At 39.0% G+C, this 25,090-nt stretch overlaps 1 protein-coding gene across 1 annotated transcript in view; it reads left to right on the top strand.

Annotated features, from left to right (window-relative positions):
- Positions 1–2,525: 2,525 nt before the first annotated feature.
- IHO1 (interactor of HORMAD1 1) overlaps positions 2,526–25,090 on the top strand; it is a 28,215-nt gene continuing 5,650 nt past the window's right edge. The window contains exons 1-6 of the mRNA XM_055558372.1: positions 2,526–2,559; positions 7,105–7,175; positions 12,829–13,003; positions 14,381–14,544; positions 23,348–23,396; positions 23,584–23,671. Coding sequence (XP_055414347.1) covers positions 7,120–7,175; positions 12,829–13,003; positions 14,381–14,544; positions 23,348–23,396; positions 23,584–23,671 — 532 coding nt within the window. The 5' untranslated portion in view covers positions 2,526–2,559; positions 7,105–7,119. The remainder of the gene's footprint in view (positions 2,560–7,104; positions 7,176–12,828; positions 13,004–14,380; positions 14,545–23,347; positions 23,397–23,583; positions 23,672–25,090) is intronic.

Genomic DNA, 25,090 nt, shown 5'->3' with positions numbered 1-25,090 from the left:
ATCAGAAGTTGGTAACTACTAATTGAGAGCAATCATCAAAGCTGATCTTCTCACAACTACACGAGAAGTTGCCCAAGAACTCAACATTAACCAGTCTATGGTCGTTTGGCATTTGGCATTTGGCAAATTAGAAAGGTGAAAAAGCTGAATAAGTGGGTGCCTCATGAGTTGACTGAAAATTTAAAAAAAAAAAATCTTCTCTTATGTTACGCAACAACCACGAACCATTTCTCAATCAGATTGTGACATGTGACAAAAGTGGGATTTTATACGACAACTGGCAACAACCTGCTCAGTGACTGGACCGAGAAGAAGCTCCAAAGCACTTTTTAAAGCCAAACTTGCACCAAAAGAAAGGTTATGGTCCCTGTTTTGTGATCTGCTGATGGTTTGATCCACTACAGCTTTCTGAATGCCAGTGAAACCATGACATTTGAGAAGTATTCTCAACAAATCAATGAGATGCACCAAAACCTACAATGCCTGTGGCAATGGTCAACAGAAAGGGCCCAATTCTTCTCCACAACACCTGACTGCACGTCACACAAACAATGCTTCAAAAGCTGAACAAATTGGGCTATGAAATTTTGCCTCATTGGCCATATTTACCCGACCTCTCGCCAACTGACTACCACTTCTTCAAGCATCTCGACAACTTTTTGCAGGGAAAATGCTTCCACAACCAGCAGGAGGCAGAAAATGCTTTCCAAGAGTTCCTCAATTCCTGAAGCATGGATTTTTATGCTACAGGAATAAACAAACATTTCTCATTGGCAAAATTATGTTGATTGTAATGGTTCCTATTTAGATGAATAAAGATGTGCCTGAGCCTAGTTATGACTTAAAGTTCACAGTCCAAAACTGAAGTAACATTTTCACCAACCTAATAGTATTATACACAATAGTTTCACTGCCCTAAAAATCCTCTGTGCTCCTTATTCAACCCTCCCGCCCCCTGTAGGCCCTGGCAACTAGTGATCTTTTTACTATCTTCATAGTTTTGCCTTTTCCAGAACGTCATACAGTTGGAATCCTGCAGTAGGTAGCCTTTTCAAGATTGGTCTCTTTCATTTAGTAAATAAAATGTATTTAAGTTTCCTCCATGTCTTGTCATAGCTTAATGGATAACTCTTTCTTAGTCCTGAATAATATTTCATTGTCTGGATGTACCACAGTTTATTTATCCATTCACCTACTGAAGATGAAATCTCAGTTGCTTCCAAGTTTTGGCAATTATGAATAAAGCTGTTATAAATATCTATGTGCAGGTTTTTCTGCATGCATACATTTTCAACTTTTTTGGGTAAATACCAAAGAGCATGATTGATGGATCATTGGTAATAGTAAGTTTAGTTTTATAAGAAACTGTCAAAACATACTCTGAAGTGGCTGTACATTTAGCATTCCCATCAGCAACGGATGAGACTTCCTGTTCCGCATCCTCACCAGCATTTTGTGTTGCCAACTTCTGGGTTTTGGCAATTCTTTTTGTTGCTGGGAAAGATTGAGGGCAAGAGGAAAAGGGGGTGACAGAGGACAAGATGGCTGGATGGCATCACCAACTCAATGGACCTGAGTTTGAGCAAACTCCAGGAGATAGTGAAGGACAGGGAAACCTGGTGTGCTACAGTCCATGGGGGTCACAAAGAGTCAGACATGACTGAGTACTTGGGCAACTGGTGCACAGTGGTATCTGTTTTATTTTGTTTCTCTAATGACATACACTGTTGAACGTTTTTCCTGTTTGCCATCAGTGTATGTTCTCTGGAGGGGTGTTCTATCTTCAAAGTTTTTTCCTATTGTTGAATATTTTGAAATACATTTTATGTACCAGTCTTTTATCAGCTAAGTCTTTTGAAACCACATACCAATCAGGTTTTTGTCCACACTACATCACTAAAACTGCTCCTGTCAAGGTCACCAATAGTTAATTCTCATTTTCCTTGATTCATTAGCAGCATCTGACACTTAACTTCCTCCTTGATGGATGGTCCCGGAGGCTTCCACAACTCCTCAGTCACTGCTGGTGTTCCTCCCCTATCCCTGACGACTCCTACTCTGACTCCTTTGCTGTTTTTTCCTCATTGAAGCCTCTAAACTTTGCGTGTCTTGGGACTCAATACAATCTGTTTTCCATTCCTACTCCTTCATTGGTGATCTCAAGCCACGTCACGGCTTAGACAGCCATCTATAACTATTGTGCATTAAGTTGAGAGCATCTGAGAGCGTCTGCATCAGCGAGGGGATTCAGGACAAGGTATGGGTGGACAGCAGGGTATGAGTATGCAGGTGTGAGGGTCCATCTCGTCAGGTGTGTGTGGGCTGGGTGTTGCGCAGCAGTATGTGGTGAAATGTAGGTCAGCGGACCTGGCCCAAGATTAAGGGCTTCACAAACTATTAGGACCGTTAAAACCGTTAGCAGCTTGCTGTGGCGGGAGCGGGCCCAGGGGAAGGGAGGTAACTCTCATTGGTCAGAGCGCATCCTGGGGGCGTGGCCAAACAGTTCAGGCAACCTCCTCGGGACCGAGCGGCCTCTGGATCAGGCGCGTGCCCTCAGAGGTGGAGGCAGGAGGGGGTTGGGCAGGGCAGGCTGGAGTGTGGTGGGTGGGGGGTGGGGAGTCGGGGGATGGAGGATGGGGGGGTCGGAGGACGGGGGACTGGGGCAGAGGGGGCGTCAGGGGACGCGGGGAGGTGGGGGGCGGCGGGGGATGGGAGGTGGGTGTGTGGTGTTAGGATTAGGGTTAGCCCTTTCTTTCTCTGTGAGGAAAGACCACCCTGGCTCTTCAAGGGACTTGACTTCAGCTTCCCTGGGGAGCTGTTTTCCTCAGGTTCTTTGGGGACGAAGGCTTCCCGGCCTGCCTCAGAGACCAGGAAGAGAGTCCGCCCCCGAAGTCAGGGTGAACCGGAACCCAGGGAAACCCACTGGGATTGGTCATTGATTATTATGACCAATTATTATGACCAAAAATTATTATTATTGGAGGGGTCTGGAAAGGACAAGGAATGACTTATTTAGTCTACGATCCCAGAGCATGTCTCCTGGTAGAAGAGACTGAAAATGAGAAAGAGCGACTGAACCGAGGTTGAGGCAGGCCTGGTGGAGGCCAGAAAAACAGACTAGTTTTCCCTGTGGCCAAGTAGAGGCACTTGGAGGACCCTGCACTGCGATCTCAGGATTCTCTTAGTTGAAGATGGGGTCAGATGGGAGGGCTCGGAGCCCCTCAGGACACACCCTCTTCAGCCATGCCAAGGCCCTTCTTGTGGAAATGGTCACTTGCACTGAAACCTTTCCCTTCCTTTTCTGCTTCCTTTAATGGGATTGGAGGATGAGAGAGGGAGGGAACTCAGCCCTTGTAAGGTGTTAATATGTGCGTTTCAATTTTCATTTACCTTAAAATAGCTAAGGTCCAACTAAGAATAACTACCTCTTCATTACTAGTGTTATGCTAGTATCTGTGAGGAGAGGGATTTTTGTAGATGGGATTTCTACCCTCTGACAATATAAAAGCGTGTATACAGATAGCATGGTGACAGGTGAATGCACAGAGGACAGGTAAACTGAGACTCTTGGCACATAAAGCACCAGGTGGCCGTTAAGCACAATTGGTATAACCATGGAATTTCTTCAACCATATTTAAGAAACCCCTTAAGAGTAAGTTAGGTCTGGAACCTGGGGAGTAGTTATTCTAAACCACAAACAACAGGTTATATAAATTACTCTATCAGCATAAACAGAAGTGAAAAACAATAGAGGGTTTATCATCTATATGTAGTTTAAGGACCTTGTTAAAAAAAAAATGACCTTGTAGTGATATGTATAAAAGTGTCTAGATTCTAAATCTACACTTTAGATGGAGGAAATTCTGCTAGTGTGGATGGAAGAAAAAAAACACGGACTATCAAAAAAACTCGGACATACAGACCCCATAAACTGTAGCCCGCAAGGCTGCTCTATCCATGGAATTCTCCAGGCAAAAATACTGGAGTGGGTTGCCATTTCCTACTCCAGGAGATCTTCCTGACCCAGGAATCCAACCCAGGTCTCTCCTGCATTGCAGGCAGATTCTTTACCATCTGAGCCACCAGGAACCCCCAAACATGAAGATCAGGAGTCCCATATTTACTTTATCTCCTTTATTAAAATATGTAATAAAGTCTGTGATGATCCAGGGACTTAAATGTAATAATTGAAAACAATGTGTTTTATGGATATTTGGAAAGTTTTGCTCCATTGTCCTAATTTAGTTCCCATTTACTCATTTAATAATATTTTGTATTATTTGCCAGCACTTATTATTTGCTATGCACAATTTGTAGATTCTGAGGGTATAGCAGTGAACAAAACAGACAAAAATTCCTATCTTCGAAGAGCTTAAAACTACATTCTGGTAGGCATGGGTGTGCATGCTGAGAGACAAAATATGATAAATTAATAAAATATATATTAGGATGATAGGGTAGAGAAAAAGCAGGGAAAAGACATAGTGATGATGATGATGATGATGGTTTTGGCCTCACCACTTGGCATTCAGGATCCTAGTTCCCCGACCAGGGATAGAACCTGTGCTCCCTGTAGTGGAAGCTCAGAGTCCTAACCATTGGACGGCCAGGGAATTCCCATATAAGGGCTTTTGTGTTTCTTTTACTGTGAACCATTGGCTCAGATGTCCTGACCATTTTCTGTAAGATTTGTAGTGTGATACAAAATTTTCTTTTTAAAAATGTTATGTAGTCAGATTTGTCAGTTTTTTTCTTCTGGACTTTTTGAGTCAAAGTTTTCCCCACTTCCAGGCTATAGAGAAATTTACGTTTCCTCCACCCCAGTGCTTTTATGGTTTCATATTTATTTTATCTCTGATTCATTTGTAATATTTTGTAACATATGGTGAACAGACTAGATCTGATTTTTTTTTCATGTATCTATTCAGTTATCCCAACTCTACTTTAAAATGTTTATCTCTCCCCAACAAATCTGAGATACTACCTTTATCATAAACATACATTTCCATTTTCAGAAAGATTTATTGCTGTGTTCTATTCTACTGGTTTGTCTATCTAATCCTGTGCCAATTTATGTGATGAGATGTGAGGAAACATCTTGCATTGTTCCTGATTTTAGTGGGAACGTTTTTAGTTTCTGACCATTAAGTGTAATGTTAGCACAATATTGTAAATCAACTATGCCCCAGTGAAAATTTTTTTAAAAAGGATGATGTTAACTTTGGGTTTGGGGGTAGATGTTTTCTATCAACTTGAGGAAATTTCTGTTTTTTTACTTTGCTGAGAGTATTTATCATGAATGGGTGTTGGATTTTATCAAACACTTTTTTGTATCAGTATGGTTGTATACTTTTTCTTCTTTAGCTTGTTGATGCAATCAATTAGCAGTTCAGTTCAGTCTCTCAGTCGTGTCTGACTCTGCGGCCCCATGGACTGCAGTATGCCAGGCCTCCCTGTCCATTACCAACTCCTCGAGTTTACTCACACTCATGTCCATTGAGCCGGTGATGCCATCCAACCATCTCATCCTCTGTCGTCCCCTTCTCCTCCTGCTTTCAATTTTTCCCAGCATCAGGGTCTTTTCCAATGAGTCAGCTCTTTGCATCAGGCGGCCAAAGTATTAGAGTTTCAGCTTCAGTATCAATCCTATAATCCTAATGGATTATATTAATTGATTTTCAAATGCTGAACTAGCCCTGCTTGCATCTCCTGTTGTGTATAATTATTTCTATGCATTGTTGGATTCAATTTGCTAATAATTTGATGACTTTGCATCTATGTTCATGAGAGACACTGGTCTGTAGTCTCCTTTTTTTGTAATGTCTTTGGTTATATTATTAGCATAATGCTGGCCTTATAGAATGAGCTAGAAAGTGTCCCTTCTGCTACCTCTTGGGTGAGGTTATACAGAATTAGTATGGTTTTGTCTATAAATGAATTGGTAGAATTTACCTGTGAACCATCTGGACAATATTGCCAGTTTTTAAAATGAATTTTCTTCAGTTTTCATCTCAATGATCTAGCATAGAACCTATTTATCAAGAATTATTTAGAATTTGAGCTAATTATTTAGCCTATCTGAATCTTCACAAGCTTTTAAATGGGGATAACAAAATCTGCCTCACAAAATCATTAAGCTTATATTCTGCAATTGTCCAGCACTGTGCCTAGCACACAGTAGATACTGTGAAAGTAGTACTACCTTTAGCCCCTTGATTCTGTGGTCTATTGACTTAACTTTCTTGCAAAACAAATGCTTATAAACACACAAATGTGTGTAGTGTTTTAGAAAGTTAGAAAACTTCAGTGTAATAAATTTCTCTAAACAAGGTTGAATTATATTAATGTATACCAAACTACCTGTATTTGTTCAGAACTTATGCTTCATCTTATCTAGATCTATACTGGGGATCTCATATGTGTGGGTATCATTTTCTGATGCTCTCAGTGGTAATATACAATCTGATACATATGAATGTTCTGTGGGATCAAGGAGACAAAATTGAAAATTGGGCTTGTTTCATAAAATCCAGGCTTTATGATCATCATATGAACTGTATTATGTAGTATGTTAGATTGGCAGTGAGCGGAATAGGAAACTGCTGTAAGAGGTGTGGGAAGACACTTTTGCCCAAAGCACTTATTCTTCAACCAGCTTCTTACTGCCCAAATTCCACAGCTTTCTTGGCATTCCAATATCCTATGGACTGAGAAGAACCAGTCTTTTCGGGAAAGGTTATAGATTAAGTCATTCATTGTATCAGGCAATGAAAGAGGGGTTTATTGGTCTTTTTCTAAAAGCAGATTATTAGTAGAGGTGGCAGAACAAGAAACAAGAAAGCAAAGGATGGCAGGCAAATTTACTTTTTTACAGGTGGCTGGGTTTGGGCTCTGGTATTGTGGGGAATTTGCATGCAATTTAACTGCAAGGAAAAAAAACACACAAAACCTATTTCTGGCAGATATGTAATGGGAATTTTCACCAAGTGGATGAGAATAGAACTGCTGAAATGCCCTCATCTACATATAACAGTCACTTTAAAGTAATCTTTGGAAAAGTACTGTATTAACCTTTTAAATGAATGTTCCTCTCTTTTTAAAAGGAATAATCATAAGACATGAATTTTAATGTCTGGAATATCAAAGATATGTTCAGTATCCCCTCAGGCTCTGGGTAAGTTTTCTGGTTATGTATTATTCTACTTGAGAAGATTGATTTCATGAAAACAGGCTCCCCTTCGTATGGGTTTATAGTAATAGAGTTACCCCGTATGGCTTCTTCCCCTCACTTGTCACCACTGTAACCCCCTCATACTGTCTTCTCCCTTTGCCTATTTTCTGATTATAAAATTAATATCAATTCAGCTATGTGTGCTAATTGAACAATGACTGTCCAGCACCAGACCTAAGGACTTATGAGGCCTGTGAGAGTTAGACGTGGTCCAACATCTAGAAACTCTAACCTCATTTGGAGCAATTGCTATTGGAACAGCAAGGAGCAAACTCAAGACACTGTATTCAGCTGTATTGTACAATTTGTAGGTAACCACTCCAACTGCTAACAGGGCTCATTGAAATATTGCTCCCTCTACCACTCTGCTGAAGTACTTAGATTGGTGTCCTCTACCCATGCAGAAGGGCCTGCTATTGCTAGCTTGGTGGGTGTGCCCCAGAAGTGGTAAATATGGAGGGATTTCCAATTGTTTTTGGCATGCTTTAATCTTTGCATAGTTTTTTTTCCTCCTAACACCTTCCTAAAGACAGCAAAAAACCTAAAACATTGTTCTTTTTTCCTTGAAAAGAAAAAAAAGGCTTACAGTTGATACAGAGTAGGGGAAAAAATATATGTTTAATTCCAGATTGTAGCTTGAAGATACAAATCCTACATGACTTCTGTAGGCTCACAGAGCTGTTTCTTTTCCAGCCCAGCTAATTATTCTCCTTGACCTAAGAACGGAGTCACAGAGAGCTATTTAGCTATTTTGAGCAATGATTATGCAAACCATATTATAATATATGTGTGTAGCCCATTACCTTAGCTAATCTTAGAAAATGATTCTATGAGTCAAAATAATTTCTCTTCTCTATTCTGAACAAGTAGGGTTTCTTTCTTTCTTGTATTAATATATAATGATTCCTTTGGCTTAGAATATGTACTTATGTGCTATCTATTTTAAATTTAGCATTTGGAAAAGGAATGATCTGCCTGTGTGTTTTAATGAAAAGGATGTTTTCTTGGGTTATACAACAGCATTAAGTAACATAAACTGTTATTGAGATGTCTTTCAAGTAAAAACTTGACTATGTTTTGTCTATCCACTTATGTGCTATCTCTGTGTAGACTCAGTACACTGTATTCAAGTGTGATTGTATCATTATCAATATCATTATCCCCCTCAAATGTGAGATTTAGACTGGCATAGGTATCCATGGGAAGCAAGTTGGGGGTCCACAACTAGAAGTATTTAAAACAAGCAAGGATAAGACACTAAAGTGTAAAAGGGAATAATACAGGGCTTAATGGATCTTTCTGTGTGCAAATCTGAGTTGATCATATTCTTCAGTCTGTATGAGACCTATATTAGTCTGCTTGGGTTGCCACAACAAAGTACAATAAACTGGATGGCTTAAACAGCAGAAAGTTATTTTCTCACAGTTCTGGAGATTGAAAAGTCTTAGAATTGAAAGTCCTATGCCAGCATGATTGGTTTTTGGTGAAGACTCCCTTCTTGGCTTGCAGACAATTGCCTTTTTCTGTGTCCTCACATGATGGAGAAAGAATGAGGGTAAGCTCTTTGGTGTGTGTTCTTATCAGGACACTAATCTTATCAGGAGGGTCCCATCCTCCTTACTTCAGTCGCTCAGTCGTGTCCGACTCTTTGCGACCCCATGAATCGCAGCACACCAGGCCTCCCTGTCCATCACCAACTCCCGGAGTTCACCCAGACTCACTTCCATCGAGTCAGTGATGCCATCCAGCCATCTCATCCTCCGTCATCCCCTTCTCCTCCTGCCCCCAATCCCTCCCAGCATCAGAGTCTTTTCCAATGAGTCAACTCTTTGCATGAGGTGGCCAAAGTACTGGAGTTTCAGCTTTAGCATCATTCCTTCCAAAGAAATCCCAGGGCTGATCTCCTTCAGAATGGACTGGTTGCATCTCCTTGCAGTTCAAGGGACTCTCAAGAGTCTTCTCCAACACCACAGTTCAAAAGCATCAATTCTTCGGCACTCAGCTTTCTTCACAGTCCAACTCTCATATCCATACATGACCACAGGAAAAACCATAGCCTTGACTAGACGGACTTTTGTTGGCAAAGTAATGTCTCTGCTTTTGAATATGCTATCGAGGTTGGTCATAACTTTCCTTCCAAGGAGTAAGTGTCTTTTAATTTCATGGCTGCAGTCACCATCTGCAATGATTTTGGAGCCCCCAATAATAAAGTCTGACCCTATTTCCACTGTTTCCCCATCTATTTGCCATGAAGTGATGGGACCAGATGCCATAATCTTCGTTTTCTGAATGTTGAGCTTTAAGCCAACTTTTTCACTCTCCTCTTTCACTTTCATCAAGATGCTTTTGAGTTCCTCTTCACATTCTGCCATAAGGGTGGTGTCATCTGCATATCTGAGGTTATTGATATTTCTCCCAGCAATCTTGATTCCAGCTTGTGCTTCTTCCAGTCCAGCGTTTTTCATGATATACTCTGCATAGAAGTTAAATAAGCAGGGTGACAATATACAGCGTTGATGTATTTTCCACAGTTTATTGTGATCCACACAGTCAAAGGCTTTGGCATAGTCAATAAAGCAGAAATAGATGTTTTTCTGGAACTCTCTTGCTTTTTCCATGATCCAGTGGATGTTGGCAATTTGATCTCTGGTTCCTCTGTCTTTTCTAAAACCAGCTTGAACATCTGGAAGTTCACGGTTCACATATTGCTGAAGCCTGGCTAGGAGAATTTTGAGCATTACTTTACTAGCGTCTGAGATGAGTGCAATTGTGCGATAGTTTGAGCATTCTTTGGCATTACCTTTCTTTGGGATTGGAATGAAAACTGACCTTTTCCAGTCCTGTGGCCACTGCTGAGTTTTCCAAATTTGCTGGCATATTGAGTGCAGCACTTTCACAACATCATCTTTCAGGATTTGAAATAGCTCAACTGGAATTCCATCACCTCCACTAGCTTTGTTCATAGAGATGCTTTCTAAGGCCCACTTGACTTCACATTCCAGGATGTCTGGCTCTAGGTGAGTGATCACACCATTGTGATTATCTTGGTCATGAAGATCTTTTTTGTACAGTTCTTCTGTGTATTCCTGCCACCTCTTCTTAATATCTACTGCTTCTGTTAGGTCCATACCATTTCTGTCCTTTATCGAGCTCATCTTTGAATGAAATGTTCCCTTGGTATCTCTGATTTTCTTGAAGAGATCTCTAGTCTTTCCCATTCTGTTGTTTTCCTCTATTTCTTTGCATTGGTTGCTGAGGAAGGCTTTCTTATCTCTCCTTGCTATTCTTTGGAACTCTGCATTCAGATGCTTGTATCTTTCCTTTTCTCCTTTGCTTTTCGCTTCTCTTCTTTTCACAGCTATTTGTAAGGCCTCCTCAGACAGCTGTTTTGCTTTTTTGCATTTCTTTTCCATGGGGATGGTCTTGATCCCTGTCTCCTGTACAATGTCACAAACCTCCGTCCATAGTTCATCAGGCACTCTATCAGATCTAGGCCCTTAAATCTATTTCTCACTTCCACTGTATAATCATAAGGGATTTGATTTAGGTCATACCTGAATGGTCTAGTGGTTTTCCCTACTTTCTTCAATTTAAGTCTGAATTTGGCAATAAGGAGTTCATGATCTGAGCCACAGTCAGCTCCTGGTCTTGTTTTTGTTGACTGTATAGAGCTTCTCCATCTTTGGCTGCAAAGAATATAATCAATCTGATTTGGGTGTTGACCATCTGGTGATGTCCATGTGTAGAGTCTTCTCTTGTGTTGTTGGAAGAGGGTGTTTGCTATGACCAGTGCGTTCTCTTGGCAAAACTCTATTAGCCTTTGACCTGCTTCATTCCGTACTCCAAGGCCAAATCTGCCTGTTACTCCAGGTGTTTCTTGACTTCCTACTTTTGCATTCCAGTCCCCTATAATGAAAAGGACATCTTTTTTGGGTGTTAGTTCTAAAAGGTCTTGTAGGTCTTCATAGAACCGTTCAACTTCAGGTTCTTCAGCGTTACTGGTTGGGACATAGGCTTGGATTACTGTGATATTGAATGGTTTGCCTTGGAAACAAACAGAGATCATTCTGTCGTTTTTGAGATTGCATCCAAGTACTGCATTTCAGACTCTTTTGTTGACCATGATGGCTGCTCCATTTCTTCTAAGGGAGTCCTGCCCACAGTAGTAGATATAATGGTCATCTGAGTCAAATTCACCCATTCCAGTCCATTTTAGTTCGCTGATTCCTAGAATGTCAACATTCACTCTTGCCATCTCCTGTTCGACCACTTCCAATTTGCCTTGATTCCTGGGCCTGACATTCCAGGTTCCTAGGCAATATTGCTCTTTACAGCATCAGACCTTGCTTCTATCACCAGTCACATCCACACCTGGGTATTGTTTTTGCTTTGGCTCCATCCCTTCATTCTTTCTGGAGTTATTTCTCCACTGATCTCCAGTAGCATATTGGGCCCCTAATGACCTGGGGAGTTCCTCTTTCAGTATCCTATCATTTTGCCTTTTCATACTGTTCATGGGGTTCTCAAGGCAAGAATACTGAAGTGGTTTGCCATTCCCTTCTCCAGTGGACCACATTCTGTCAGACCTTTCCACCATGACCCGCCCGTCTTGGGTTGCCCCACGGGCATGGCTTAATTTCATTGAGTTAGACAAGGCTGTGGTCCTAGTGTGATTAGATTGATTAGTTTTCTGTGAGTATGTTTCAGTGTGTCTGCCCTCTGATGCCCTCTTGCAACACCTACCGTCTTGCTTGGGTTTCTCTTACCTTGGACGTGGGGTATCTTTTCATGGCTGCTCCTTACTCCATCTAACCCTAATTACTTCCTAAAGGCCCTATTTCCAAAACTCATCAAAATAGAGATTAGTGTTTCAACATAAATTTTGGGAGGACACACACATTCAGTCCATATCTAGGTCTATATTGTGATTGTGTATTATAGCGTCTTCTCTCCCTCCAGTCCTGCTCCTTTCTTTCCTGACAGACACACATTCTAGGGGAGTTAATGTGTATCCTTCCCATTAATCTTCTACATACTCAATTACATACTTGTTTGATATGTATGATGTAGGCTTATAAATTACATTAATACATGAGAGAGTTCATTACATTTTTATTTTTATTCACTCAAAATTATGTTTCTGAGACTTATCCATGTAGTTATATGTAAATCTAGTTTATTAATTCTGACTACTGAATTGGTTACATGCATAAGCTGTATTTTATTTTTAATCTGTTCCCTTACTGATAAACAAATTCAACCTTTTAAAATGTTCTCTTAATCCCTAAAGATTTTATGACTTTTGATCTCCAAAATGGTGTTAAAGCCCATAATCTTGTTGTACAAGAAATAATGGTGTTAGTCCTTAATGTTTGAATTTCCATCTGATTGTTCCAAGGTTGTTGTAATCAAAATGTCTGGTATTCATAATTTCCTTCTTTCTTTACAGGTAGTACTGGCATGTGCAGGGGACTGGAAGGTCAAAAAAAAGCTAGCATTCTGCCCAGAATATTCTGAAATAATTTTGAATTATGGTTTTCATTTGCTCAGGATGTTTGTCTACTTGATATACTTTTATCTTCTTGCTTAATTTCAGGGCCACTAAGTCATCTAACTGGAATAACAATCAGACTGATTACTCCAGTCTCAGTGATTCCCAGTTCCTTTTTGGATCCCAGTTCTGTCCAGAAGGTTCACAGACCCTGTCAACACCCGTGGACTCTGAAGTCCACTTGAGACATCCAAAACAGTCACAACAGAATTCTCTGGATGTGAGTTTGAATTCCAGAATTTCTCTGCACATGTTCACAGTCACTATGGAGATAAACTGTAAAGATGACTTATTATGCTGCATTATATTTTAGAATTGTACACCTCTAAGGATCACTGCCCTAAATAGATTTGTGTTTGATTGGTGATTCATTTGACTTGGTAGTCTGAAATGGAAAACATTTATATTTGCATTTTCTTCTATTACTAAAGCAACACAGAATATTTCCAGTACTTTGACCACTCCTAGGGAGTGCCAAATATTACATGACATTTTCTAAGGCTTGTCATATTATTGTTTGTAAATATTCAATAAGAAAAAAGAACTTTAGAAAAATAGGGACAAAGTAATATAAGTATTATTCTATATGGACATTTTTTTCCTAAGAAACATCAGATGCTTTGTAGATTTAGTCATTAACTCCTTGAAGGAGGAGATGAGGATACTGAGGCCTAAGTTGATGAATAAGGGCCAGAAAGTGTGAAAGTGAAAGTCACTCAGTCGTGTCTGACTGTTTGCAACCCCATGGGCTATACAGTACATGGAATTCTCCAGGCCAGAATACTGGAGTGGGTAGCCATCTCCTTCTCCAGGGGATCTTCCCAACCTAGGGATCGAACCCAGGTCTCCTGCATTGCAGGTAGATTCTTTATCAGCTGAGCCACAAGGGAAGCCTGAGGGCCAGAATCTCTTGATTTTTTGGAGATCAGCTTGTTTTCTTTTGTGAGTCAGAAATATATTTTTAAAATTTATTTATTTTGGTCTAGAACCAGATTTAACTTTATACACAGACTTAACTGCATCAGATAGACTTAATAAGATTAGGTCACTACTGTAACTTAGTAAGGTATGCTCTGAGATAAGTATTTTAGTACAAAAATTGGTACCCAGTGATATGAAGGAGTAAGTGTACTACCTGAATGTTTCAGAGTAAGTTTTGCTTTGGAATGCAGGAAATGGCTTACCATGTGCCATTTACATTACATGTCAAACTTATCAGTAAGCCTAGTTCATCAGCAACTGAGCAACAACAACTTGAGTTAAACTTATTAATATAAAAACTTTAACACATTATCTCAACACAGCATAATTTTCTGTTGTTCCCTTTAAACTTATATACTTGATTATAAGCCATTTTAGCTGACATTTTAAATATCTCTGGGCCAGTAAGGCAGAAATTATATTAGTAAAAAGAATTGCTTTTCTTTAATATAATTTTCTGGTGCATATGAAATAAAAAGGAAATACTACATGCTGCATTGGATTTTAGTATTATAGTTTGCACTTAAGTGTAACTCTGCTTTGTATAGAAAATAGTGAATGCTATAAATATTTTTATGTGTGAAATGCTATGATGTTTTTCTTTTCCACTGAACAGAGTGAACCTAGTATTTTCACAAAGTACCAAACAAAACCCCAGCTGCTTGGAGGAGATCCAAAAGATGGAGGCTTGTTTCCTCTTCCTTTGTCTCTTGGAAAACCAAAAGGCCTCTTGGAACAGTTTGAGGAGAAAAAGAAAAGTGCAAAAGAGAAATGTGACAGGTACACAAAAACCCTTCAAGTGGATGAGACAGCTTCTCTTTTCTGAGTGAAATAGCAAATGGAATGTCAGTAGTTGAATAATTCAGTTTCAGCATGATAGCATTCTTACTTTTACAGCTCATCTAGTAATTACTCTTTATTTGCTTTCTTAGGCTGCCACAGTTTTGGTGTCTCTGAATATTAAGCTAAAGGACTTCTTAGAGAAATGCAATATTCAAGTAATGTGAGGTTTATTCTGCTTAAAATTCTGTCCTTTTTCTTCAGATCATCAGACTTAGGAAGTTAGTTAACATTTGTTTCAGGGTCAAGAATATAGCACATGAATTCTTAAATCATAGTTCAGGCTGATTTTCTCACTTTGAAATGTTGGTATTTTTAAAGATACAGCCTAAATTTTATACATATTCTTATTTGTTTTATATATATAATATATATATATAAGCAAATTTAGGACTACTACATTAATTTGTAAATAAATAAGTTGCAGTCACTGAGGAAATTAACTTGTTCATTTCTCCATAGTAAGTTATTATGAGGACATCCTTAGTTATCACAGAAATTGTAACACCCAAGCAGAAATATACTTCATTATTTCTGTAACAGTAAAGCTGTGTCATTTAGCATCACCACTAATACTTTTATGTTGATTTTGTTGTTGTTCAGTTGCTCAGTCGTGTCTGACTCTTTGTTTTCCCACAGACTGTAGCCCACCAGGTTCCTCTGTCCATGGGATTTTCCAGGCAAGATTACTGGAGTGGGTTGCCATTTCCTTCTCCAGGGGATCTTCCTGATCCAAGGATAACTCATATCTCTGTGTCTCCTGCATTAGGAGCCAGGATTTCTTAAAGAATTCTAGATTAGGAATTATTTAAAAGATTAGGTATATTCTCCACCGTATATCTATATTCCTTTAGTGAGAAAAGCAAAATACTGTATTTGAAGTGTTTGATTCTGCTGGTAAGTAAACATTTCCCAGATGTTGACAGATTTCTTTCCTCTAGGAATCTAGGCTCTAGGATTCATAACAATGGTACAGTACTACACATGAGCAGGTTCCGCTCATCTTACTGCTTCAAATAAATTAGTCTTAAGTTTTTTGTTTTCTGGGCTTTTGGATTATATTATTTTGTTTGATCACAATTTCTGTAGCTAAAAAACTTTTGGAAACATTAAGTTCTTGATATTTCCTTCTTCCCTCTCTTTCCCTCCCTTCCTTCATTTCTTTATTTCATTTTTCATTTCCTTTGCTGTTTTGGTAGTGAAATGAGTTTGTTTATTTTCTTTTCCTTTTTTTTTTTTTTTGGTTGCATGGCTTGTGGGATGTTAATTCCCAGACCAGGGATTGAATCGAGGCCCTCAGCATTGAGAGCGTGGAGACGTAACCACTGGACCACCAGAGAATTCCCAGAAATGAGTTTCTGTTAACAATTATTTACAAGATGGCAAAAAAAAAAATAGTATTTATACAGAAAGAATAGATGATAAGGACACTGAAGATCCTCTTTTCCATTAAAAAAATTTCAAGTTTATGATATTGATTTAAATGCTAAGCAGAAAATCATAAATTTCATAAATTCTGGCAAAAACAAACCCCATTTTAGATTGCTGTTTTCTGTCAATAAGTGCTTGTCAGAAATGTGATGAAGAGTGAGAAAAGTTTAAATGAGAGAGAGAAAGTATACCATTGTAAATCTGGAAGCAGGAAAGTGATAAGGCATGGTACAGAGTTAACATAAGAGATGCTACTAATCAACAATACATGTATTTACATATTGTGTTTTGAAAGTACATGTTTTCCCAAATGAGTAGAAAGAGCATATGAGGTTAAAAAAAATCTCACAAGAAGCCTTACTTATTCACGTTGCATTTGTTATAACTCTTTTGATAGCAAATAAACTAGCCTGGATAAAAAGGAGGATATATTAGTCCTCTTAACCAATCTGGGAAGGACAGGGAATGAAATGAAATCAAAATCTGTCTCTTTTCTGTGCTTCCCTCCCCATCTATGCTTCATTCTCTCCTACTAGAGACCAGCTTCCTACTAACACAGAAAAAGAGATTCTCACCCCTTAGTTACAATTTGAAAATCCTAGTGAAAGCTTCTGATGGATTTGTTTATTTGGTTATTGAGGGGTGAGTGAAGAGGAGGGTATGACTTGAAGTTCTCATCATAATCACTTTTTGGATGCAAAAAGAAACAATTCTCCATTAGAGGTGGATGCTGGGCATACCAGACAATGGGATGTTCATTACCCAGATTATTATTTTTTAATCAGTCATGTTTGAGAAAACAGATTAGTCTCATAACTAATGAATAACCTAAGGACCACAAGGAAATTATAAAATGAGCCATATTCTTTCAAGATTGGGGATCACCACAGTGAAATCTGTTCATTCACTCACTCAATAAATGCTGTGCTAGGCCCAGTAGGGCACGCTGGGGATCCCAAGGGGAGGAATAATGGTACCTGTCTTTGAAGTTCACAGTCTTGTTAAGGAAACAGGCATGTGATGGATAAATTAACAAGTGAGCCAGAGTTAATAGTTGTGAGCAACAGAAATAACTATTTAAATGAAAAGGTATTTATTAAGAGGGTATTGGAATGGCTTCTGGTTCTGAGTAAGACAGAATAAGCATACAACATCCTATTGCTCCCACTGAATGCAACCAAGCCCTGATGGTGTGCATGTAGTATCTGAGGACTCTGAAAAATAAATAGTAGCAGATAGATTAAGGAAGGGAACTTGAATTTGAAGTATGATAGCCTACCCTTAAGATTTCTGGGGTTTTGTTTTTAACCAAAATGTAAGATGTTTGCTCTGTGACAGACACTGTTAAGAAAATGAAAAGACAAGCTACAGACTGGAAAAAATATTTGCAAACCACATTTTCAACAAAGGACTTGTATCCAGAATATATCAAGAACTCTTAAAACTCAACAGTAAGAAACAAGCAACTGAATAAAAAAATGGGAAAAAATTTTAGCAGACACTTCATCAAAGAAAACATATGGATGGCAAATAAATACATGAAAAGTTTCTCAACACCATTAGCTATTTTAGAAATACAAATTAAAATCACAATGATATTACTAATATGAGCAGATGATATTACTACTCATCTATTAATGTAACTAAAAATAAAACAGACAAAAATTGACAATGCTGGGCAAGAATATAGACCAAATGGAAATCTTGTGGGTGGATATGCAAAATGATACAGCCCCTTTGGAAAAGTTTGTCAGTTTCTTACAAAATTAAACAATTTACTATCTGCCTCTGCAGTTCTACTGCTAGATATATATCCTAGATAAATGAAAACATGTTTTCATAAAAGTCTATACAATAAAGTTTATTGTAGCCTAGTTCATAATCACCAAGAACTGGGCACAACCCAAATGTCCTTCAATGTATGAATGGATAAACTATGCTACGCCCATACAATGGAACACTACTCAACAACAAAAAGGAATAAACTATTGCTACACAGCAACACAGATGAACCTTAAAGGCACTCAGTTCAGTTCAGCTCAGTTGCTCAGTAGTGTCCGGCTCTTTGTGACCCCATGGACTGCAGCACACCAGGCTTCCCTGTCCATCACCAACTCCCGGAGCTTGCTCAAACTCATGTCCATTGAGTCGGAGATGCCATCCAACCATCTCATCCTCTGTCATCCCCTTCTCCCGTGCCTTCAGTCTTTCCCAGCATCAGGGTCTTTTCAAATGAGTCAGCTCTTTGCATCAGGTGGCCAAAGTGTTGGAGCTTTAGCTTCAGCATCAGTCCTTCCAATGAATATTCAGGACTGATTTCCTTGAGGATTGACTGCTTTGATCTCCTAGAAATCCAAGCTGCTCTCAAGAGTCTTTCAAAGTCACTATGCTGAAAGAAACCAGTCCAAAGACTATATACTATATGATTCAATTTATATGACATTCTGAGAAAAGCAAAACTATAGGGATGGGTATTATTAGGTCAGTGATTACCAGGGATTAGGGGTGTGGGCTGGTCTTTACCACAATGAGACAGCCTGAAGGATTTGTTTGGGGGATACTGTCTCATATCCTGGTTGTGGTGGTTGTTACATGAATCCTAAATTTGTGATAAAACTCACAGGACTGTGTACACATACATATACAAATTTCCTATGTTAATTTAAATTTTTTGAAGTGTTAAACATTATTGAAAGATCTTAAGTGGTTCATTTTATTAGGATTATGTTCAACTGCATTGACATACGTACTCTCATTCTCGTAATAATAATAGAAGTATTTAAAAGATGCTTATTTTTCTTTAATGCAAAAAATCAGCCTGAAGTGTATGGTCCAGGGCTAGAATGGTAGCTCCATGGACCTCATGGCTCCTTCTAGCAGTGTGAATCTAGCAGATCCCTAAAGTATGATCCCTCTCCGTCCTCACAGTGCTTGGAGCTTTTATATCAGATTTCCAGACAGTTGATGGATGAAGGAAGGAAGAAGGGTATTTTCTGTTCCCTTTAGGATTTTGTTTTTCTTGGTCATGCCATGTGGCTTGCAAGATCTTAGTTCCTCAACCAGGGATTGAACTTGGGCCAACGGCAGTGAAGGCATGGAGTCATAACCACTGGATTGCCAAGGAATTCCCGAGGATGGAACATCATCTACCTAGGTGGCAGGGCATGGCGGATGGAGATTAGGAATCCAGTTTGCAAGGAAGAAAATGAGGCCAATTTAAGTTTCTGCCACAGTCATACAATTGCCAACAACTACCTACCATGGACAACTTGCCAAACAAAGTCTCAAAATCAGCCCCGTGCAGATTCTGCTGCCTACTAGCCTCTGCCCAGAGCGCGCTGGGCCCTTCACGCCACTGTTGTCCGTGTAGTCCACTTTCATCAGTCCCATGGGCTCCATCTTTCTACCATGAGGGCCACAGCCACCAGAGAAAGAGGCCACGGTATTTTTACCCTGACTCCCAATCTGACAAGGTGTATGTGAAAGGAGAGCCCAAGTTCAGGAAAAGCTCAGAAAGCAAGCCCTGGCACTCTCAGCCTCAAGAGGAGGAAAGGGACTCTGCTTCTTCCCAAGATCCCTGATCTGAGGAACTCCTCAAACAGTAAAGAGGATCAGATGGAGAACAACCTAAAATAAAGAAACTAGACTTTTCACTCTAGGTACAAATTTGTAAATGCTGTAGTAGAGGTTTCATCCAAATGCTTTGGGAGCCCTGAGGACAGGCTTCCAGTTCTGACTGGGGGCGTGAGGAAAAACTCCATCCAAGGGAGCACATCTAAACTGAGTAGGAGTTTTGGGCAGAGATCTTGGGTCTGTCAGATTCTCAAGTCTGCCTCTGAATCAGCTTATTCTGTGAACCACCATTAACACTGTTTTATATAATTCTGCTCTATTTTTGCATACTTTCAAAAAATAAAAATGGAATTGTTTCCTATGTATTATTTTCAATCTGTTTTTTAATTTAATAATATTGAACGGTTATATTTCTATTTCATCTATAAAATCATTTCGGTGGCTGCACTGTGCTCTTTTATATGGATCATTTAGAGGGTTAGGTTTTAAATGTTTAATACATATGAGAAATGCCAAGAATATACAGTGAGGTAATGATAATCTTTCAACAAATGATGTTGGGAAAACTGAATCCCTATGCAAAACAATGGAAAAGGATCTTTAACTTATACCATTCACAAATATCAACTCAAAATGGATTAAAGACGTAAATGTGAGACTTGAAACCACAGAACACCTAGAAGAAAACATAGGGAAAAACATTCTTGACATTGGCCTTGGCAATGATGTCTTGGATATTACACAGGTAACAAAAGCAAGAATAGACAAATGAAATGACATCCAAGTACAAGCATCCCTGAGTATACACAGAAGACTGGTTTCAGGAGTCCCTGCATATACCAAAATCCAATGATGCTCAAGTCCCATAGTCGGCCCTCTATATCTTCAGTTTTGAATGCACAGATTTAACCAATTGAAGATGGAAATTTCTGTCCATGTTTGGCTGAATCTGCAGATGCGAAACCCTGGAACGTAAGGGGCCAACTCTATTTATTGAATGAAAAATCAGCATATAAGTGGACCCATGCATTTCAAACCTATGTTGTATAAGGGTCAACTGTAAAAAGTTTCTGCACAGCAAATGAAATCAACACAGTGAAAAGGCAACCTATGGGACAGAATATACTTGCAAACCATATATCTGATAAAGGGTTAATATAAAACATTAAAGGAATACCTACAACCCAGTCGCAAAAACAAAATAACCCCAAAATATCCTGATTAAAAGATGAGCAAAGGAATTGAATGGACAGTTCTCCAAAGAAGACATTCAAATGGCCATCGGTTATACGAAAAGATGCTCAGCTTCACTAATTATCAGGGGAGTGCTAATCAAAACCACAATTAGGTATCATCTCATACCTATCAGAATGATTATCATTTAAAAAATTAGTAACAACTGTTGGCAAGTATATAGAGAAAAGGGAACCCTTATACACTGTTGATGGGTGTGAAAACTGGTGCAGCTACTTTATTTATTTTAATTTTTTTTGCCAGGTCTAAGGCTTGGGGGATCTCAGTTCCTCGAGGTCACACCTGCGCTCTCGGCAGTGAAAGCTCAGAGTCTTAACCACTGGACCTCCAGGGAATTCCCTAGTGCAGCCACTTTAGAAAACAGTATAGAGGCTTCACAAAACATTAAAAACAGAACTACCACATGATCCAGCAATTCTACTTCTAAGTATATACCCAAAGGAATTGAAATCAGGATCTTGAGGAGATATCTGCACTCTCATGTTCATCACAGCATGGCTATTATTTAAAATAGCCAAGAATGGAAGTAACCTAAATATCTATCAATGGATGAATGGGAAAGAAAAAATGGTATGTACATACAGTGAAATATTCTTTAGCTTTAAAAAAGAAGGAAATCCTGTCACTTGTAACAAATGAATGAACCTGAAAGACATTATGATAAATGAAATAAGCCAGACACAGAAGGAAAAATACTAATTATATGCTACCACTTATACGAGGAGTGTGAAATAGTCAAACTCATAGAAGCAGAGAGTTGAATGGTGGTTGTCGGTGGGGAAGGTGTGGGGGAAACAGGAAGTATTACTCAAAGGGTACAAAACTTCAGTTTATACAAGACGAATAAATTCCAGAGAGCTACTATACAGCATAGTGTCTACAGTTAACAATACTCTATACTTTAAATTTTGTTTAGAGGGTGGATCTTTGTTAAGTGTTCTTATCACTAATAACAATAAAGAAAGAGGGTAGAAGGAAACTTTCTGAGGTGGCAGATGTATTTATGGCATAGATTGTGGAGATGGTTTCATGGTTGTATACTTATCTCCAAACTTGTATATGTTAAATACGTACAGCTCTTTGTGTGTTAATCATAGGCCTCAATGAACTAATTTAAAAGCTGAGTCCTGACCACCGAGAAGAGACGACGACTGCAGGCAACCGGCACAGCTGTCATTGTACAAGACTAGGAGTTCTTTTTGTTCAAGATTTCTAAAGCGTTGCTCCACCACCTTCTAGATTTCTGGGTGCTTTTAAGCGGTCTGCTGCCATGCAGATTCCTGAGCCTGTATCTATCACCTGCTTTTTTTATTTCTGCAAATTTTTAGGACCTCATTATCCTTAGAGTTCTGAAATTTTACCGCACTATGGTTTGATGTGGCTCATCATGAACCCATGGCATGGAGGAATTCCTTTTGCCCTATAAACTTGTGTCTTTTGGTTCTGGGAATTTTTTTTTTATTATACCTTGGAAAACCTCCTATTTTCACTCTTCTTACTGTCTGGATCTCCAATTTTGGTCAAGCATTGAATCTCCTGCATTCATTCTCTAATTTTTTTTTTTTTTTTTTTTTTACTATTTACTTGTTTATCATCTGTCTTTTTTCTGTTTTCTATCACATTTCCATACTGTATCTTCTGGTTAATTCTATTTGTTTAATTTCTGCTATTTTAATTTATAAGTACCTTTTCTTATTCTTATTATCTACTTTAATAATTTAATATCATTCTGTTCTTATCCTTAGTTCACTAAATTTTTCATTTTAGATTTTCATTGTTTTCAGGTCATGTCTTAATCTTATTCATAAAACTGTATGGTTTATAAGACTCTGAAATGGTACTATCAAATTCCTCTTTTAAAGTCAGTCTTATGGAGCATCCATAAGACTGTGGCATGAAGAGCTGTCCTATTGGGGTTCAAAAATTGATATATGCATTGTATAAAGAAACAAAATCTGTAAAAAATTTTAATGATGAGCCTTGTCTGATTTTTTTCAAAAGTGGGATATTTGAGGAATAATTATGGTAATTTATTTTTCATTAAAAATCAATATCATTCCCAGAATTATCTCCATTCTTACAGACAAAATAATAGTCATTAGACTAATATGTGTCCAGGAATTTTTGACTATCCATAGGAAGTCACTATCCTCTGAAGCCATGTTGCCATAAAAATGGAAGCTGGTGTGTTCTACTATAGAAACCACTTGAATTGCTAAAATTCAACCTCATTTAAGATCCATATAGAGTAAATTTTAAAAAACAGAATAAAGTTTTGTTTCACTTTGGAAATGATCACGAAAAGTCAGTGTTCTCCTTTTCTAATCTGGGCACTAAGATTTCTCAGGGTTAAGTCTTCGGCTCTGATCAACCACTGTTTTGATGTTGCACTGGTAGAATCCTGCTTGTTCATGGAATCAGTTTTGTTACCTACTGTTTAAATATTTCGCAAAGGTTCACTTTCTTTTTTTCTTTCCTATTTTAGTGAGACTTTATACAACTTCATTTCCCATATCAAAGAAAGCATTCACAAGGTAAGTATGCCACATTCAAGGTGTTAAAACATCTTACATTTTAAGAAGTTTAATAATTGTATTGGTTTTTGTTCATGTAAAACGGCAGTATTTTAACTACCCTTTTTTTATCATTAAGTGACAGTTTGCCAAGTTAGTAAAATGAGGCAACAGTCTGTGAATTATTTCCTAATTTGGGGTTTCTTAGTTACAGACATCAGTGGAAGAGTCTGAGGAACATCTCAGTTCCAGAAGTCAGTCTATTTTGGATTCTTTGGAAACTGTGGCCAAGACATGTGAGTGTCTCGTGTTTGAGGTTATCGGCAGGGGGCACTGGTGAGCAGTGACCGTGAACTTGCTGACCCTAGTCAGGTTTCTGCCAGTGGTGAGGTTCCACAGAGTGTTTCAGATGAGAGAATGGGTACATAAGATGAGCCCTGAAGGGATGTGGAGCTGAACTGGGTAGCAGGCCCCAGCCCTGTATGGGAATGCCTGGTCCCTCCATGCCTTTTTTGAAGCACCAATCCCCTACCCAGTAACCCAGCTGCTTCAAGGCAGATGGTTCTGCCAGATTTCTAATCTCACCACCTGAAGTGAATCAACGGCATTCCTGAGTCTCAAATGAACTGCTGGCTGTGTTGTCTATAAAGGCTCCCTTGCTCCCTTAGGACTTAGAAATAAAGACACCACTCCTTCAGGAGTCAGAAACATTCCAGTCACCTACTGTTTTGCTTGCTGCCTTCACTTCAATGACAGCTGTTTTGTAGTGAATCACAGCATCTTTCTCAATTTCAGTTACGGTCTGTGGTCTGTAAAGTCCTCTGTTCGGTCAATTAGTGATTTACGTTTAGGTGAAACCATGGTTCAGGCCCTTATTCATCAGAAGGGAGCCATGACACAAGTTTCCTTAGATGAACACTTGCCCTGGAACCAACAGCTTTTCAGCTCAACAGCAAGCTGATGACTGCATCTGCACTTGTTTGCATTTGTCTCTGTGTTTATTTTTTTTTTACTTTAAACAAATTGAAATCAACTTATTCAAATGCCAAGGGATGGATTGCTCATGATTTACAAAAATTAATGCCTTTGTGTAATTTTGAAATTAATCCCCATCTGTCTGCAAAGAAGCACTGTACTGTCTGCTGGCTTCCAACCTGAGTATCCCACACACAGGGCCACTGTGCATTTGCTTAGAAACCAGTTCTGGAAGCCCAGACTGTTACCCTCACAAGAAGATGCAAGACAAAGAGCAGAAGGAAAAAGGCAGCTTCCGGTGTTTAACATGATAAAATAGCTCACTGTAAGTGCTGAAAGGCAGGCATTCTTTTTACTCCTTTTACACTCTTTTTACACGTTTAAAACTGGGTGAAATATTGATACAAAAAGGAGGACTGCAGCAGAGGTGTGGCATTTAAGGCCCAGAACAGGGAATGGAAGTGCTCAAGGCCACAGCACAGGGTCAAGGCAGAGAGAGGAGAACTGAGTCTGCAAAGGGAGACATAGGGATGCCTCGGTAGGCATAGGGATCCTGATTCTGCACTCCTGACAGTTCCTTAACTTTCAGAGCTTAAGACTGACCAGGCAAACAGTAAGACACTGTGGCATTATATTAATTAAAAGCCAGGTCATTTTTAAAAATAGGCACGCAAGTAGCCTGTCCAGAACCATTCCCTTTTTTGGTAGGTAGTCACTGATAGGAACCAGGTAAATCTGCT

This window comes from Bubalus kerabau, chromosome 20, assembly GCF_029407905.1.
Source record: "Bubalus kerabau isolate K-KA32 ecotype Philippines breed swamp buffalo chromosome 20, PCC_UOA_SB_1v2, whole genome shotgun sequence".
NCBI lineage: Eukaryota > Metazoa > Chordata > Mammalia > Artiodactyla > Bovidae > Bubalus > Bubalus kerabau.
The sequence above is the reverse complement of the archived record's forward strand: the minus strand, read 5'-3'. Positions and strand labels throughout refer to the sequence as shown.